This window comes from Drosophila ficusphila, unplaced genomic scaffold, assembly GCF_018152265.1.
Source record: "Drosophila ficusphila isolate 14025-0441.05 unplaced genomic scaffold, ASM1815226v1 contig_791, whole genome shotgun sequence".
Taxonomy (NCBI): Eukaryota; Metazoa; Arthropoda; class Insecta; order Diptera; family Drosophilidae; genus Drosophila; species Drosophila ficusphila.
Window position 1 is genome coordinate 14,611,240 of NW_025064737.1, and position 19,408 is coordinate 14,630,647.

The 19,408-nt window shown below is 41.5% G+C and overlaps 1 protein-coding gene across 1 annotated transcript; it reads right to left on the reverse strand.

Moving 5' to 3' along the window:
* Window positions 1-225: 225 nt before the first annotated feature.
* LOC108087309 (probable serine/threonine-protein kinase yakA) lies at window positions 226-11,966 on the reverse strand. The gene is given in 4 exon segments (XM_017184627.2): window positions 226-1,790; window positions 1,792-3,404; window positions 6,379-7,044; window positions 11,475-11,966. Coding segments are annotated over 3 exon segments (2,718 nt in total). The 5' UTR covers window positions 7,013-7,044; window positions 11,475-11,966; the 3' UTR covers window positions 226-1,319.
* Between the last annotated feature and the right edge of the window lie 7,442 nt (window positions 11,967-19,408).

A 19,408-nucleotide genomic window follows, 5' to 3' on the forward strand; every position in this document is an offset into this window, starting at 1 on the left:
TCTTGTACTCAATGATGTTCAATATTTCTATTGTCTAACACGAAACTCTGTACTTCTTTTTCGATCCTTATTGCCATCGAAACCATCTAATTAGTATTCACCTTCTTTGTAGTTTTTTTTTTAATAAAAATGTTTAAAACTGAAAAGAAGACAAAAAAAGAACACACAAAATAAGATTGTTTTTTAAAAAATTGTTATATATTTTCAAAAGTAAAGTAAACTAATAATATAAAAATTAATTAAACTTAAAACATATCTTTACAAACTAAGAAGAAATTGATTTCTACAGAAGATAGAAAATATATTTATTTTAAATATAGTATAATAAAATTTAATTTCCATTTGCCGTTTTGATTTCGAATCAATTAAGGAAGTACACTGGGACATTTTTCAAATTTAAGTTTTCGTTTTTGTTAAACAAGTTTCTCTTCATTTATAATTAGCACACGAAAATTTCATTATTCGATTTAAAAGTAATTTTTGTTTTTAACTTATGCAATTTATAATGCTTAGAGAAAAAAATGATATGCTAAGATTTGTGTGCTCAATTGTGTATTCTGTATGTTAAAACCTAAATCTAAACCTTTAAGACAATAAGTTAATAATTATAATATATATATATATAATTATTTTAAAATGCAATAAATTAGTGTGTGTTTGTGTTTTAGCATTTTTAAAAAATGAACATTAGCTAGGCAAAGGCGAAAGGATTATAATTTTTAAAATTATTTCTGGTTATTTGCAGTTATGTAAAGAAATTAAAATTATTAATTATTACACATGAGATCACAGTATTAGAGACATAAGTTAAATATTTTCCCATTTCAATTACATCGAATATAATTAGTAATCATCAATTTGCTTTAGTTAGGCTTTGTATGGTTAGTAACTCTGTTTTGCTTCGCTTGATTTCCTATTCTCGACCACGCTTGCATCTGTGATATTAACTAGGCTAACTGTAGCATATTGTAACTTCATTACGATTTAATGTCTTGCATAGATTTTGCTGATAGCACAACCCCGGTTTTATATATACGACTACAACTCAGTATACATTAATGATTATATTCAGCATCAGCGATTGAATCCTAACCCCTTTTCTCCACCACAGAATCCTTGTAGAAGAACGGCTGGCTGGAATCCTGGCCGACCCACACGTAGTTGAACTGCTTCGGACTGGTGAGTGGTGACAGGGTTCCGTAGTCCGAGGTCAACTCGAAGGGGAAGGCGCTCTCGTCGAGATCCAGGGCCAAGGCCAGGCTAACCTTGCGGTTCGGCGACTTGGCCTCATCAACGCTGGATGCCGAGTTAGCTAGTCTCTACATGCTCGCACTCGATGTGACTATGGCCAAATCGGCGGAGTGCAGCAGATGGTGTTGCTGGTACTGCTGGTGTTGCTGCAGACTCAGGTGATGTTGCTGCTCCTGCTGTTGCTGTTGCAGTTGCTGCTGCTGCTGCTGTTGCTGCTGCTGCTGCTGTTGCTGCTGCTGTTCGCCACGCACTTTCTCCTTCTTGATGCGCTGCTTCAGATGCACCTTGGCATGTCGCTTTTTCTCATCGGAACGGGCAAACTTCCTGCCGCAAATGTCGCAGCTAAATGGCTTCTCGCCGGTGTGGGTGCGAATGTGGGTGGTCAGGTGATCGCTGCGGCTGAAGCTGCGCATGCAGATGCGGCACTGGAACGGCTTCTGACCCGTATGGATGCGTATGTGGCGGGTGAGCTCATCCGATCGCGAGAACCGGCGATCGCAGTTCTCCACTGGACAGGCGTAGGGTCGCTCATGAACGGGGGGTTTTGCTGGGTCTGTTTGGGTATTTCCTCGGCTTCACGGGCACCAATTTCAAGGGGACACTGCTCTGCTGGTAAACCTGCGACAGGATCTCGTGACCCTTGCTGGTGGATGGACTGTACTCCGCCAACTGGACTGCTGCTGCTGCAGCTGCTGCGGCAGCGGCGGCCGCAGATGATCCACCAGATCCTGCAGAATATCCCGTGCCGTTAGAATTGGGCTGCATGTCGGGATAGGTTTCCTGTTTGGGTATCAAGACACCCAGAGCTGCATTGCTGGAACTCGCGGATGAAGTGGGTCCCGGCAGCACGAGGGTCTGTTGTTGCTGCTGCTGTTGCACCTGCTGCTGCACTTGCTGCTGCTGCTGTGCGTAGTCCGCCGGGGAGTCCAACCACTGGTACTTCGGCTGCGATCGCACATATTGCTGCTGCTGCAACTGCTGCTCGTGGCTGGTGTGTAGGTCACCCAATCCCGGGAATCCGGTGGATGCTCCGGCGTAAGTTGGCGGCGGTTGCTTCAACAACAAGGGTGCACAATCCATGGTTAGACCAAGTAACTCAGCATGTTGCGCTGCTGCTGCTGCTGCTGCACGTCCATCGTCGTAGGGCGATGGGGTTGCCCCCGTCACTTGCTGTTGCTGCTGTTGTTGCTGTTGCTGCTGCTGCTGCTGTTGCATGGTGGCATAGTGAGCGGGCAAACCGAACAGTGGCGGTTGGAACATGGTCTTGTCCGGACTCGGCAAGCCCCAACTGTTGCCCAAACTATTCGAGGGTGGCGACATTGGCCCGGCCAAAACTCCAAGTTGTGGGGAGGGAAGTTGCTGCTGTTGTTGATGTTGTTGCTGCTGCTGTTGTGCTGCTGCGGCTGCAGCGGCGGCTGCTGCATTCATCGCGTTGCCTGTGGTGGTGAAAACGCCACGATATGAGATTTTGCTAGCCTGTTGTTGTTGTTGTTGGATGGCATGTTGCTGATAGTGTTGTTGGTGTTGCTGCTGGTGTTGCAATTGCTGTTGTTGTTGTTGGTGTAGCGGCTGTTGTTGGTGTTGTTGTTGCTGCTGTTGTTGATGTTGTTGCTGTTGTTGTTGTTGGAGTTGTAGCTGACTGTGATGGTGGTGGTGATGATGATGATGATGGTGGTGATTTGGCAATTGTTGTTGTTGGTGTAATATTTGGTGTTGTTGGTATTGATGTTGCGGGGAGCTCATGTGTTGCTGTTGTTGTTGTTGTTGCTGCTGTTGGTGACTGTGGTGGCAATTGCTGTTGTTGTTGCTGGTGTTGTTATTGTTGTGATGCAGCTGTTGTTGTTGTTGCTGCTGCTGTTGTTGTTGGTGTGATTGTGTATGGTTTCCTGGCGAGCCAACGCCCTCAGTATTGTTGTTGTTGCTTTCGCTTGTTGTTTGTTTGGTGGTGGTGGTTGTTGTTGATGTTGATGTGGTGTTGTTGTTGTTGTGTTGTGGGTACATATTACAACTATTATTACTTGATTCTTCCTTAACGATGGTCAAGGCTGGTGGCGTACTCCGCTCTTCTTTCAACGGACTGCAATGTGACAAAACTGGACTCGCCACAGATATAACTTGGGGCTCCAAAGAGAGATCCTCGGATTCGATGGATCCTGAAATGAAGAGAGAAAAATGAACTTTATTAGATGAGGAATTTTTTGGAATTCATCTACTTATTTATTAATTAGTTTATTAATGTGCATATTGCTTTTAATCTAAACTCAACTTTGATATGATTCTGACAATACTTATATTAAATTCAAATTATTCTAGGCTATCAACGAAATTGTATAATGCAATATTGTATATTTCTAGAGAATCTGAAATTATTAGAAACCTATAAGCAACATTTTTACTTGTATACCTCTTCTTGTATAATATAATATTTGGGCTATATAGCTCAGTGAATAATTGCCCTGAAAGCCGTGATTGCTGGTGTTGCTAAAGTTGCTGCTGTGGCTGATGTTGTTGGTGTTGCTGCTGCTGCTGCTGCAACGATATCAATCACAGTTCGCTCGAACGGCATTGGCACTGGGCTACTGCAGCTGGGCGCGCTTTGATTTCGCGGAAATCGAACGACACGGGAGGTCGCATCATCGCTCATCGTGCCACAAGTCCAGAAGTGCAGAAGCTGCAGGCGGCAGAAGACAGTTGCAGTTTGCAGTTTGCAGTTGGGGGCCAGGCAAAAGTGTCGGCGAGAAGACTAATTACGCGGCTACCAGGCCGACGGAATCTTCGCCAGCTCTCTTCTTTTTCCCCACTCTATACATTCTTTTTGTTGTTTTTTGTTCTGCTCACGATTGTCGTCATTAATGCCGCTCGGACTTGAGCTTTAGCCTGGATATTGATTGAGTTGCATTGCGCCTAATGTGCTGCGACATCAATCTGGTTTTTGAAAGAGGGAAAGAGGGGAATCGCTGGGATTCACAGAAATTTTCGCGATAGCGATTCTATTGTTCTAGTCGGCGTATACACATATATTTGCAAGCCCCATTAATGCTGTCAGGGCAAAATATGTCCCTCTGCCCCCCACAAAAAAAAGACAAAAAATCAAGACATGGCAACAAATTATGTATCATTTGTGACAGGCCAAAAGGAGACGCATTCTAGTCTGGCCAATATGGAGCCTTTGCCCATCCGCTTTTTGGCTGACCATATCGACCAGAAACAGAAACCCTCCACTTTGAGTGAGACATGGCCAGCAGTTTCGCCAGCTTGCCAAGTTTGGCGATTAAAAGCCGCTCCATCATTGTCATGCAAATTGTTTTAATGGATTTTCATTTGAAAATTGCCCATGTCTATGATTTCTGCTGTTCCTTCGCCTTTGCGTTTGGCCAAAGTCTTCACTGCGTGGGTTGTGGCCAGAATTTATGAGTGACATTTTTTTGGCTTCTGGCTAACTTTATAGCTAAAACATATTTTAGCCACCACACATGAATGTTTCCATTCCAATCTCTCATCGGATTTTATGCATTTTCAATGGTTCTACGCATAGAGTGCGGTGCGAAACGAAAAAAAAAGTTGCCATTCTTTGGGGTAAAGAGAGCAATTAAACTCAATTGTTTTTGATAGCAGCAGCAAATCTAGTATACTTTATTTGCTTTGCCTTAATTCAATTAGAAATGCAGCTTCGTAATGCTGTATATATAGTGGTATGTATATATACATATATGCCCAAGTCCGATATGGTTTTCTGTGTGTCCGCGTATCTTGAGGCAGCCGCTAGTGAGAAAATTGCGCTCGAAACATTGACACTGAACGGAAATGTTTAATACATGCGCCGTTGTTGTTGCTTTTAGATTAATTAAGCGACGTTGTTGCCGTTTTATTTATTATTTTTATTATGCAGTCTTAGAAATATGAGAACGGTGCCGCGGCGAGTATTGCAAAATTCAATTTTATTTGACATTAATGAAAAGTGAGCGCAAATATAAAATAAAAATTTTATGACATAAATTTTATGAAGTCTATACACTGATATAGCCATTGGGATGTCAACATTTTTTATTAATTTTTATTTATGTGAGCAAAGACCAAAAGTATATATATCTATATAGGTATATCTTGGCTGGAGACCGCTTTAAATGCCACATAACTTAATAATAACAACGAAATTATTAAGACACACAAAATCACAAAGGAAAAAGAAATCAAAAATTAAAAACAAGATCAACAAATCAGAAGAGCTGCAAATAAAGAAATGCCTCAAAAATTGGTACTTCAACGTTTTTTTTCGAATGTTTACTTTTCGATTTTCAACTTGTTGTTATTCGGGGCAAGCCCAGGGAGAAAAAAAAAGGTTGCAGGGAAGTCCGGAGAAAGACAAAGCCGCGATACGTTGAAGTGGCGCAGAAGTAAGTCAAGATATGGCCTAACATAACGACAGTTTCTGCGCTCTGCACTGAGGCTGATTTATGTTGAGACTTAAGACTGACAACGGATTAGTTGCGGACTCCATACGGACTGCAACTGCTGGCTGGCGTTGCCACTGCAGCATGTGGCAGCTGCAAGCTGCATCCATTAGCAGCAGATAAAGAAACCTCACGGCCCGAGTTTCTCCCAGTCGATGCAGCGCAGCTAAGCAAAACTCTATAAATGTTTTGAGGCTTTGCTGTCCACGATTTATAGGCTGTATTATAATATTGAACTATCATGACGAGGACTATAAATTGCCGCTATTTTATTTTTAAATGACATTGACATTAAGAAATTTACTATTTAATTATTCCCTAGGGAAATACTACTAGCTAAAAAATGTAGCTCTTATAATTATTCTGTAATTCTGTGATCAAGATGTGATTTAAAAATAATAAGAAGTGTTAGGCAAATTATATAAAATATAATCATTAACATAAAATCAAAAAACACTTAACTTAATTTGATAATCGCTTTGTGATGTATATTTTAGTGATCTCAACTAATAAATTAATATCTTTAATAACTAAAGTGTGATTGAATCTTATCTAGCTGATACTTTATAATTATTGATTGCGTTATGAACAACTGAATTAATTTTTGTTATTACTTTCTCATTATTATTCACGTGATTAATCACTGCCCTTAGATCTTTTCTGTAGTTCTACTTACCAGTAATGGGTGGTGGTTCCACCACGGTGGTGGGGCCGAAGAACGAGGGAATATCGCTGGACGTGGTCACCGGCGTGTTGAGATCGCCGGGTAGCGCCTCGATCAGCTGCTTGTGGGCCTCCACCTGCTCGACGGCCGACGAGGCGGGACTGTGCTGGCCGCTCGTGTTCAGCAGGCTGAGATGCGATGCGGAACTCCGACCGCTGCTGGCGGTGGCACTTGGCTGCACGGCCACGTGTCCCGGACTGCCGCCCTGGGTGGGCGTGGCCGTTTGATTGCGAGCACGGAGCACCGAATTATTGGAGGCGGAAGCGGCGGCGGCGGCTGCTGCAGCGGCGGCCGCTGCCGAGGCGGTGGTGTAGTGCAACAGCGAGGAGGAGGACGACGAGGAGGCGGCGGAGGAGTTGAGGGAGTTGCTGCTGGTGCTGGCGCCACCACTGTGATTACCGCCGAACTGGGCGGGACTCAGGTAGGTGGCCGTCGACGGACTGCCGCTGCTCTGGGCCGCCGTGCTCGTCTTGAAGAGACACGTGTCGAAGCTCAGCACATTGAAGTGGGCGGCCGCGGCCGTTTCGGTGAGCAGGAATGCGTGATGGGTTGGCGCCACCAGGGTTTCAAGCCCTTCCATGATCATGGCCGCTGATGGAGTTCCAGGGGCTACGCCGCCTGCAAAAAATAGAAAAAGGAATTGTTACTTTAGGAATTTTTAAGCTATTCATACTAAAAAGGCGAAATGTTCATTCAAAGCTCTTATAATTCCCAACCAGTTATACCCAAAGAAAATTCCTTTGATTATGTCTTGTATAATCTTTTATAATCTAAGTCAAGTTTAATCCTAGTTGTTAACCACAGATGGACTCATGCAAAATCATATTGCGAATGCCGCGCACTTCGCTTTTCAATTGATTTGCCACGACAGCTGTTCGATTGCATAACCAGTCGTTGTCGGTGAGTGAGTGCTTTTGGGTCATCAAGTGCTGGTGAAATTACTTAACAATTTAATTTGCCATCGACTTGTCCGTCTTTCGGTACTATAAACTGTCGCAGACTTTCGCCTCCTGCGCCCACGATCGCAGGCAATTAAATTAAGATCGATTAAGCACTTAGCACAGCTGAGCAGCTCATCTCAGCCCTGAGAAGTAGAACAGGCGGCTTTCCCATGGTTCGGCCAGGTTTTGGGTCTCCATCATCTTCCCGGGAAGTGGGTCAGTGGCGGTGGTGACCTTACGCAATCCACTGACGCGAACTTATGCAAGTCTTAATTAGAGTTTGATCAGCGGCTAGTGGATAGCAAATTTTTCTTAACAAATGTCCCATAAACTAGGCTTATTATTTATTTTGTAGTTTGTAGTTTTGCCTGTATGTTTATCACAGATAAACTAACCGAAATTGCGATTGCCATCTGCAACGAGTTTCGGCACTGGGTCTGGGTCTTCCCCCGCCTCTCAATCCGCTCGAATCGCTCGATGTGGCGTCATCCAACCGCTCGAGTGTTGTTTTATTTTATTATTATTTTTTCCAAAACTTTTTTTCCCTGTTGGCGAAGGCTTGACCGCGTTGATTTGCATTACAAGTGTACTTGTGTTGACAGGCAGCTATGCGCCAAAATAACTACCGTGCCACGGCGTATCCGACAGATACGAAGAAGCAACAGCAAAACAGCCAGCCAGCCATCCAGCCAAATGTGCGGAGCGGAAAAAAGCGTCCCGCTTTTGGCACTTTTGCTTTTTTATTTACATTTGATTTCACGCATAATTTCCATGGCAAAGTGCACTCGAGACAGGCAGCGGAGTGAAATTACATTCAAAACTGTGGGCCGCCGCTACAGATTCAGATACAGATTCAAATACAGATCCAGATACACGGCACCGTGGATACACACCCGCGGATACATTTGTGTTTTTTGGGGGGGGGACAGCGCGTGCTGGGATCTCTTGTGTGCCTTTTGTGTTTTGTTCATTCATAAAATTATGCGCCCGAGTCAATAATTTTTACAGTCGATCAAAGATTTGTATCTTTTCTTCTCCAGCCACATGAATCATCCGCGGGCGGCCGAAATAAAATCCAATACTTTGAACGGCTCAAACGTCTGAAAACTGGTTGGAGAGCATCGGATCGACTTCCACCTCTTTGGACTTCTTGGCCCGGTCTTTGTCTGCCCCCTGGTTCTTAATAACTTGGCTAACAATTGACACTCCCTTAAACGAAAAGGAAAAAAAATCAAGAAAAACCAACAACGGCAAGCTGTTGCTTATCTACAGTGGCAACCGGCTAAGAAGATTATTGCCGGTAACCAGGAAAAAAGTTTCGGAGGAAACATGACATGGAATCGCTTCAAAGATCTTTCATGGCTTGGAAATTTTCCTGGCAAAGTTTTCCCGCGAAACGTTCACCTTAGGCAATTGCCACTGTTTCGAACCGCTGTCTGCGTTTATGTATATTGTAAATCTTGTCTCCGGCCCGGATCCCCTGACTTCTTTCACTCTGCATATTTTTGCATAGCATTTTTCCTGATTTTGTTTTTAGTGTAGTAGGACAGACAACACACGTCAAGATCTCTTGCCATGAATGAATATTGGCAGTGGCTGCGAGCGCGAGCGAGATGGATATCCGAAAGATACATTTAACGGCTCGATGAGGAAGAGGTAAGGCGGAGAAAAAAAAGCGCCGAGCATGAAAAAATTGTTATGTTGATATTATTTTAATTAAGTTTTGCCAAACCGGTTGCAGCTGTCGCTGCTCTAGCCATTTCCATAGTTCCTCTTGGGGTTCTATACGCTCTTTTATTTTATTTTTATTATCACTATTTTTTTTGTTTCGCCTTAGCCGAGAGTGTTAACAATCGGATAGATGGGCGCCAATTTGTTTGCTTTGGCAAATGAGGAGGGGATAGGCCATGGGCTGACCCCCAGACCCGGGTTTTGACCATTTGTTTTCATTGGCAGCACTGAAGACCTCATTGAGGATTAGATGTTGAGACGCGCTAAGCGACCTTTGGCTACTTAACGGCTCCAAAAATAAACTACAAGTTTGTTGTCTTGGGGGATCTTGTGCAATACTATCCGGTACTCAAATATCGCCAGCGATTTGCATTCCCAACCTTGGCGCAGATATATAAAAAAAACCTATCTCAATTAATAATAACAATAATAATAAAAGTTTTGTTTTTTGTCCGCTGGTACTTTTTTCTGTTTTGTTTGGTTATTAATATGAAAAGAAATTGGAGAAACGTTTAAAGGAGAAGGGATGGCGATCATTAGTCAAGAGTGAGTATGTGTGTGTGTGTGTGAGTGAGGAGTAAAAGTATCTTGCAGATACATAGATAGAAAACATGCAAGTTGCATGCGACACGGAGCCAAAACGAAACGATGATGGAATGGCCGGGCGGCAACAAAGTCCATCATTCACGCAGCGGGAGCAGAAACCCCCCATTTCCCCCTTCGCCCCTTCCCCCCGCTGCACCCCATCCTCCCTTCGCCAGGAGTGTCCAACAAGTTAACATGGACAACATGAAAATGTATCTTTTGCCGCCGTCTTTTGCATGCGTAACACTTTGTCACACTTTTCATGCCAACAGCTTTGGTTGCCCGTTTTTCCCCCGCCATGAGAACAATTAATGAAAATAAACAGCCGCGGGCCAGACAACAAAAACAACAAAAACAACAACAACAAAAACAACAACAACAGCTATACCGCACCGAATATATATGTATATTTTTATAAAGATTTTTTTTTTTTTTTCTCGTCTTTGTTCGAGATCATTTTAGTGGGCACTTAAATGAAAATTTTCTTGTTTGACTTGGCAGCCAAACGAACAAAACAACTCCCGACGGCAACTTCAGTCTTTTGGCCACTTTGAGTGGTAAGATCCGAGGGATGGGGGAGTTGTACGATGTCAAAGTGCCATTTGGCAACTGCGGCAAGTGTTAAATGAACTCTGTGACCCATCCACGGACGTCGGCACCTTTTGTTTTGATCTCATAATTAATTTCCCGAATACGGAAAATTGACGAAAGTGATGGAAAAGCTTTAAAATTGATAAATGATCTTTAGCTTTTCCATTTCGTTGGTTATGGGAGGTTGCATGTAAATCATTTTGCTAATTGTTTTTCCATTTCGCGGTGGCTGCATCGGAAAACCGCCACTGGGAAATGCATTAGCGGGAAAACTTTTTGGGCGTTCCGAGGGTGAATCTTGGGGTATGTAAATGTGGGGAATGCAGACGGACCAAAAATTTGCCATTAAATTGTAAACATCAGAACTGAGCAGATTGCCAGTTTAATCGAGCGCTAAGTGTATGACAATATTTTAATTACAAAAACTGCAAATGCTGCTAATGCGGATACACTTGTGCTCCCCGGGCTACATAAATTCAGGAATACATAGTTGCAGTCGTAAATTTTGCCGCTTGGCTGTCGGCTCCCAGGTGCTATCTAAATAACGTGCAGAAATTTTTATTATGCGTTAAATGAATTTTTATATCTTTCAACTAAATCTGTGAAAATAAAACAAGACTACTGACTAGCAGAGCCAAGGGATCGCTGAGTTTCTCTACGTTTTCAAATTATATTGTTGCAACTTGTACCCAATAAAGAACAGAAAGTCTAAAAGCTTCTTTCATTCTTGTTAAATATAAGAAAATTATGCTTTCCTATTGGATTTTGTCTTGGCACTTTGGCGATCAAATTTTCTATTCTAACACATGCTGAACATTAAATAAACGCAATTCCTTAAATTTATTTATACAAAAAACTGTTTTCAAAAATAACTCTCAAAATACGAACATTTATTTTTTATAGTTTTTTTTTGATAAATCACTTCCTCTGATTTTTTTGTTAAAAACACCTTGAACTTGCCTATGCCTATAAGAATTTTTTTAAACTTAATATTTTCCAATTTGACACAGCACACATAAATCAGCATTAAAATTTATGCTCTGTTGGCGTTCTTATAAATTTAATTTGTTGGCCAATAACTCAACCAAATTCACACAGAACGTTTTTCATTTTATTAAAGAAACGAATGAAATACAACAGCATATTTTATGTGACACCCCAAACACCACACATTGCATCACTGTTAAAGCAAACACCCACCTGGATCGCAATGGCACTTGCAGAAGAATTCAAAGGGATTTTCCTTTGGCTTTGGTCGCCTTCTCGGCTTTTCCTCGCTCTTAGAGGTGCTGTGTAATTTTCACTGTCAGTTGCACGAAAGTTTCGTTCTCACTGCGAGGCAAAAATCAATAAAGCACTGCTCGTGTAATCATCTTATGCGGCTGTGGGCTTTCATTCATGCCGTCGCCAACAGCCGGAGTATCCTTTCACTTTTACTTAAGTTTTAGTTTAATAGGCAAGTATCTCTTGCTATTTGTTTGACCTTTTTTTGTTTGTTAATTATTATTTGTTTTTGGCACTGCTCTTTCGAACTCTCACTGCACAAACGATACGTTTCGGGATTTTCCAAAAGATATTTTCACGTTGAATATCTATACAATGTTTGCTGGTGATTTGCTTTCTTGATTTCTTGCTAGCTTGCTGGCTTGCTTGTTTTTAGTTTCTTCTATTCCAACCGTCGCGTTTGCTTGTCCGAACACAACTGAGGCACGAGATGCGCCCTCTTTCGGTTTTTATGAATGAAACTCAACATCGCGGCTCGCTCACACATACCAGTGCATCGATGGCTGCCCCTCGCTCGGGCAGCTATCACAATGCCCCTGCTCGGCGGCACGCGCCCCAAAGTCGAAATCGAAAAGAAACCCGCTCTCTGGCGGGGAAATCGCGTTGCTCATCTACGTCACCGTGGCACTCGACCATCTCACACACATATATATATACGCATACATTTACATATAGCATAGCCGGCCGGTTTGCGGGCCGATGTCGATCCAATCGTAGGTCTGGTTGCCTCCCTACGCTGCAGCCATTTTCATCGCGCACGCGCATTTCAGCCAATCAACAGTTTGCCAGGCCTTTCCGCCGTGGTGAGTTTCTCTCCTCCGTCTCTCTCTCACTTTGCTTTTCGACTTCGACTTTGCTCTCTCTTCGCGGTCTCGCTTGAAGTAAAAATAATACAACAGGTACCCCCCAATAGGTATGTGTGTATGTGTGTGTGTGCCCCCTCCGGCATCCGGCGATTCGTGCGCTTGTGTGGGAACTTTAGCGGCTGGCAAATGTTATGATTTCCCGAAATACGTCATCAATGTGCGCGAAAATTGCGGCCCATTAGCTAGAGCAATTTTTGCATCGACGTAAACACCGTGAGATCCATCCGGAATTGTTTGCATGAGCCTCTGTCTGGCCAGATACTTTTCCCGGGGCCGCCAAAGGTCAGGGTGGCAAATTGTTTATCAAATAGTTGGCCAAGTGTTTTGGCAAAAGACTGTTTGAGATACTTCAATGTTCAGGAGCTTCTTAAAGGGGAATATTTGGGTAATTGGGGGTACTTTTATTAAGTTTAACAAGTTAATTTGAACTATTTGGGTGGATATGCTTTAAAGATATCAAGAAAAAATATTTTTGTAGGGTTTATTTATATACTTAATTGGAGTGGGTAAAGAATGGTATGAAAAAAAGTTCTGGTGACTGATTTTCGTGAGAAATATAGAACACTAAAGAGTTCTTTGGATGATTGATTTATTAAGCTAGTGAAACCCAACTTTACCGCTTGACTGGGTTACTGAAGCAGTAGTAAATTTAGAAAGCAGGTGATATATGCCTAAAGAACACGCCCTGTGAGCACAAATATATCATCCACGAATAAGTCTAGATTTTTTTTTTAAAATTTCTAATCAAAATTACGAAATTTAGACATTTTTAATTCTGCCAGCCTTAAGACTTGTAAAATTATATAGTAATATTTCAAACGTTTCCGTGTTTCACTGTTCTGTTTCAGTCTGTTCACCAAAAAATTTCATGGACAGCATTTGGAATTTCGGCTCATATGTTTATCATTCGTTCACATTGTAAATGAAACAACAGATTCATGTGCTAAGGACAAGGTTGCACGTCAGATGTGCAATGTGCAAAGGCATTTATTCCGCGTTGTTTTTACTGGGGAACGTAAACAAAATTGCAGCTAGAAATAGTGCGAAAATTAAATTGAAATGATGCTAGGAAGGAAACCGAAATATTCGCTGTTAAAAATATTCGCTATTCAGTTAAGTAACTTGAAGAGTAAATTAAGTCAAGTGGGAATCCTAATGGTCAGGTAATAAAAGTTATTCATAGTCACAACCTAACCCAGACACCTTTTTTGTGTGTTGATTGGAGCACACGCCATGACCTAAAAATAAACACCTGGGGAAATGTTTTTCTTTCGTTTTTTGCCGGCAAAAAGTTCGACACCAGACAACAACAGACTACGTCAGATATCTGGCAGATACACAAGGGATACGGCTACAGATACAGATACAGATAGAAATACAGATAGAGATACAGATATATACATATGTGCCCCCACCCAAAAATAGAACTTTGCCTCATTTGTGAAAGTTTCTGCCAAACAAAATAAATACAAATCGCATACGCTTCCGATTATTTTTAACCTTCGCATATTGCTGACCGATCGAGGATTTTATTTGGGGATAAGGCCAAAATAATGCGATGGAAAGGGATAGTAGAGGTTGCCGCATGCCACCTGTAGGCCAACGTACGCCAATAAAAACTTGCGCGATTTTCATCAACTCAGTAGCGGCGAAAATGAAAACTCATTACGCTAAATATAGCTAAATCTATTCAGAAATATTGTACAATATTCACCGTAAATTTCTCGTGACGTTGATTTTCGGGATGTTGTTTTGTTTTTCTCAAAAGGGGGGAAAACGTGAGAGATGTGAGGCGAGAGGTGCTTGGTGCCCAGCCCCTGACAAAACACCCAGGAACATAGTTTGCACAATCTATAAATAAGATTTTGGGGCCATTGTAAATTATTCGCTGCCTGCCGACTGCCTGATGTCTGATTGCCGTTCATCCAAAGATGGACATGGATGGATGCCGTTCAGATGAGGGGCGTGCTTCAAATATAAGCCCAGCTGAGCTCGCAGGTGATGACTGGTAGCACTGCACCTCTTCCTCAATTTGGTAGCACTGCCATCAGCACTCCCAGGACAAGTCGGGTCTCCAATAAACATGGCTCACACAAAAGAACAAATAAATTAGCTTCCATTCATTGTTCATTTTATGTGGCTTTAACAAACTAATTAATGTTTTTTAGCAATCATATCGAGGTAGGTATATATATGTACTCTGAGTTTTCAGGAGTATAAAATGTAATGATGTTTTATTATGGCAATGATAAAATTGAGGTATATCTTTCTAATAACAATTCAAAAAGGATATTTTCAATTTTAACAAATGTAAGAGAGAGATATTTATATATATTTCGTTCAGTAGTAAATATAAAGACGAAGGTAGTTAGGAACCTTACAAAAAATAAGGGTATAATAAAATTATTCATATCATTTTTAACTTAAGGTTTATTGAGTTATAGGTAGCTTTATATATTAAATTTTAAAATATATCTTTAATGTCATCTTGACTTCACAGAGTTATGACGATCTGCTAATTCATTCACCCTTTTTGTGGCCTTACCTATCTGAATCTTCGACATTGTATTGATATCTATATCTGTCTATATGCCAATTTCGGAGATGTGTGTGTGCCGTGTATCGTGTGGGTTTCTTCAGGCGTGTTATCTCATTGAGAACGTTGCTGAACGTGCGTGGGTCAATTGGGGAGACGGCGAGTGCTGTGACTGCTGCCTCTTGATGAGGCAGAGGCGTTAGATAGTCGCAAGTCGCAAGTCGCAAGTCGCGAGTCGCAAGCCAGATGACACATGGCACGCGCCCAGCGCAGACACAGATACAGATACACGACAGACAAACTTGACTTGACAAACTGACTAACAAACAAACAGACCTACAGACTTACAGACTTATAGACTTATAGACTAGTAGACTAACAAACAAACATTGGCATCAATGCCAAGCCGAGCTTGTCTGTTTGTCTGTCTTTTTAGCCAAGGTCCGTGTTGTGCCGTAAATGGTGAAAAGTTTTGTTAGGGCAACTTTTGAGCCACAGCCTGCGTAGGCCGTAATTAAAAGCGTATTGACTGGCAATGCAACTCGTTTGCTGCCATCCCGCTTGCACTTGAATCGAATCTATGAGATACACTTGAGTTACTTGGCTGATGTATTTTTTTATCCGTCTGTCCGTCTTTCTATTCACTTGTTATTGGTTGGCCAGTCTTCGACTTGCCCTCGGTACTACTGAAAGTGCTTTGTTTTGCCCTGCCAGCCGCCAATGGGGGCTTTGTAAAGTTTTCACTCCGATTGAAATGCTGCGCATTACGCAAGCCAACTTCATTTTGGTTTCGGCCATAGGTGAGAGGTATAAACCAATCGACAAGTGGGCGTCGTCATCAGCTTTAGTTGGAGTTGAGGTGTAAATAGATTTATATAAAACTTTTGTGATATTTATTTTACATATACCCATTCCCAAACTGCGACCGTTTTGGTGGTGCTTAAATTTCACTTCTCTTGTAAATTGTCAGGATATAAAATATATACTCCCAAGCGGTGGAGAAATTAAATTTTATTTACCGTTCGGCTGTGTTATTTCATTGTAAAATTCATAAATAAATTTTTGATTTTTTCTATATTTTATTTCATTTAATTTATGAGCATCATAATATGCTTTATGATCTTGGCATGTTGCCGTAAATTGCTGCAGTCAACAGCAAAAGGGGGGAAATATTGTTGTTCAGAGACACAAATTAGAAATTTAAACATTTGGAGACCCCGAAAAAATATTCCATTGGCTGAAATAGAGCAGAGAAACGGGTGGGCGAAGAATCGGGGGACACGGAGAATCTGAGAAACGGCTCCATCGCCATTTTCCCCCGTGTTGTTGAGAGGTCGGCGAAAAATGAGGTGAGAATTAAATTTGATTTTCGGTTTTTTATTAGTTGTCAGTATTCCAAAACAAGTGCATAAAATATAAGAAATTAGTAAGATAATTAGTGGTAGTGAATATATGTATTGCAGACAGTTTTTCGGAAGACTTTTGAATTGATTAGATTATAACAATTTATCGCCGATAAATTTGGCAAATTAAGTCTTTATTTATAAGATTGGAAAATGTCTAATATATTTTCCCTAATTTTATATTTAAAAAGCTTAAAGAAAAGATACGAGTATACCTTTACTTGTATTAACTGAAAATATTATTCAGGATTTTGAAAAATATTCACGCAATTTAGTTGAACACTTTCTCTGAGCTGTCAGCTTCAATTTTGGAAAGCGAAAATCCAACTGTCTGGCAATTGTTTACCAGCTGCCCACTGCCCCATTACTTTTGTCTAATTGCAAACTCTATGAGTTTTGGCACAAACATGAATATTCATAAATAATAACTCGTCGCAATCCCAATTAGGAATAAGCCGCTCGATTCAGCCTGTTTCGCCTGGTGAAAGTGGGTCAAATAAAATGGCATCGGAAATAGATTGCGCGAATGTGTTTGATAAGTACAACTCATGCTCTATTTATGCTGATCTCCTGTTTGGCACATACACGAAAACATGGCAATCATCTAATTATAAAACGCGTGGCTCACTCGAACTAATTTTAAAAACGCTTGCCGATGAACATATTTAGCCAAATCAACAAAAAGACGAAACCAAAACAAATCAAAATTCGTTCGTTCATCTTTATTTTATTATTATTATTTGCAGGGCGAAGACGCAGAGAAGATTGACAGCAGCTGTTGGGGGGGGAAAAATTGGCTGAAATGCCCAATCAGCTGGCTGAAAATAGAGAGCGATGCCGCCGCGGCCAGAAGGAAAGATACGAGTACGTGTGCCGGCCAGGGGAAACAAGACCTAAATTGGCCAAAGTCAGCAGGCGGTCGGTCGGTCTGCCGGCGCTCTTTTAGCGGATCTCTCTATCCGTTGGATACGTCAGTAAACAATTAACTTTGGAGAGATCTAAAGATTTAAATGGCAAATCCCCCCATCGAACTGAGAGATGACGTGAAAAGCACCGCGTGCAAATAGCAAAATAATTACAGTATAAATTTTCCACGTCAAGTTCATAAATTCTGTGGCGCTTAATCAGCTTCTCTCGCTTTAGATGCTCACGTACACTTTTCCATCTATTTATAGGCTTTTGTTATTTTCTGCGCTCGGTCAAGGTAATTTTAGGCAAACACACACTACTTTCCTAATGACGTTCAAATCTTTGGCGTTGGGCGAAAACCGAAAATAGCCCAACAATGATTGGCAAATCACATGGGTCGAAAAATAGATTTCGCTGCATTTTTCTGGTTTCTGCTCTTCCTATCTCTCTGGTTTTGATGGATTGGGTTTATGCATTTTTCCGCTCGCTGAAAATTCGTTGAATTCCACTTTAATGGCTTTATTTATGGGGCGTGCATGGGCAGCTCTTTCGTTTTTGATTCTTTTTTTTTTCGCTTTTGGATATTTATGACACTGCGTCTCGGCCACAAAAAGTTAATCCCACTAAATGCCGTTGATAGTTTATATTACGATTTGTTGTGCTGGGGAAAATGAAAGATATTGGGGCATTTTAATTTTAGAATTGTGACAAATGCGCAACTTTTTACGGCTGCATATGCCGAGTGATCCCGGTTTGTGTTTTTATGATTGATTTTTATTGTTTTCCATTTAGCTTAGTGAGTTATTTTTCTTGGGAAGTGTTTTTTCATGCTTACTTGGGCATTATACATTTCTAAATAATATTACATATATTTGACAAACTTTTGAGAAGTTGTGAAAGATTTGTGCAACAATGATTTTGATATTTCATTTGGAACTGTCATGATTTAGTGGCTGAAGTGGGTTTCCTGACCCAAATTTCGTCTGGTTAATTTGCGAATATTTCGGTTCGTTATCAATTGGCATGAACGTCACATATTATGGATTACAGATAGGAGATAACGTTGCGTACGTGTAACCATATAGAGATAACTCGGGCAGCGTCACAGAACCCGCTCTCAATCGCATTGTGCGTCAATCAGCATAATATACACGGATATATAGATGTCACACGGCTAAATATAGTCAAGGCGAGTATCTAGTATACCTTATAGCTGGCGATATCGGGGCAAATATATCCATTTGATTAAAAGCACAAAGGGGGCCTGGCAACTAAGCGGGCAGGCCAAATGCGAACCAATTTCCAATATTGTCAGCTGCTAATGAGCAGATTCTTTGACTTGTGAGTGCCACGAAAAATATCTGTGAGGAAATATCTTTCTTGGATTCTCGATTTTTGGCTTTCTGGCCGGGCCGGGCCGGGGCATCCGTGACACACTTCGCAGTTGCATCATTAATTTTCAGTTTTCGTTTCGGCTCTTCCATCTCAGCCACATGGAATGGCAGTCCCTCGGATCTTGGGCTAATGACACAAAACTATCTAGTTGTGGGACAATGGGCCAAGGCACACGGCTAGGGGCTAGAACAAATTTTGTCGTGTTTACGCTGCCAGATTGCCATTAATTTTATATTTATATAGATAAATCCCTATAGTAAAGGGGAGGGAGGTGCATGAAGCGGTGGTGCCCAAAACATTCCTGATATATCTTGTAATTTTTAATGTTCGCAGTGTTGGCGAGTGGAATTTTTGATTCAAACTGAAGTGTGTCACGTCGTTGGTGTTGGGGTTTTTATTGATTTAGTGGCCCATTTCCTTGTTTCCTCTTTTCAGAGTATTTATAGAGCCTCTTTCCTCCATGACGAACATCAAGAAATTGCAAGCCTATATTTAGCCCAAAAATCTATAGAACATCGACATATAGATAGACCATGTTTACTTCGCTCCCCCACAATTTTCGGTGTGTTTGGATTTGTTTAGATAAAAGCGACGTCATAGTTGTGTTTTCCTCGAGAATTTCAAATTCTCATGAACTTGACGTCGGCAAATAATTAGCTGAAAGCCATTTCGCCTGTTGTTCAGTAATAATCAGCCGCTAATACTCGTTACGTGGAGCGATATAAATAGTTCGCGCCGTTC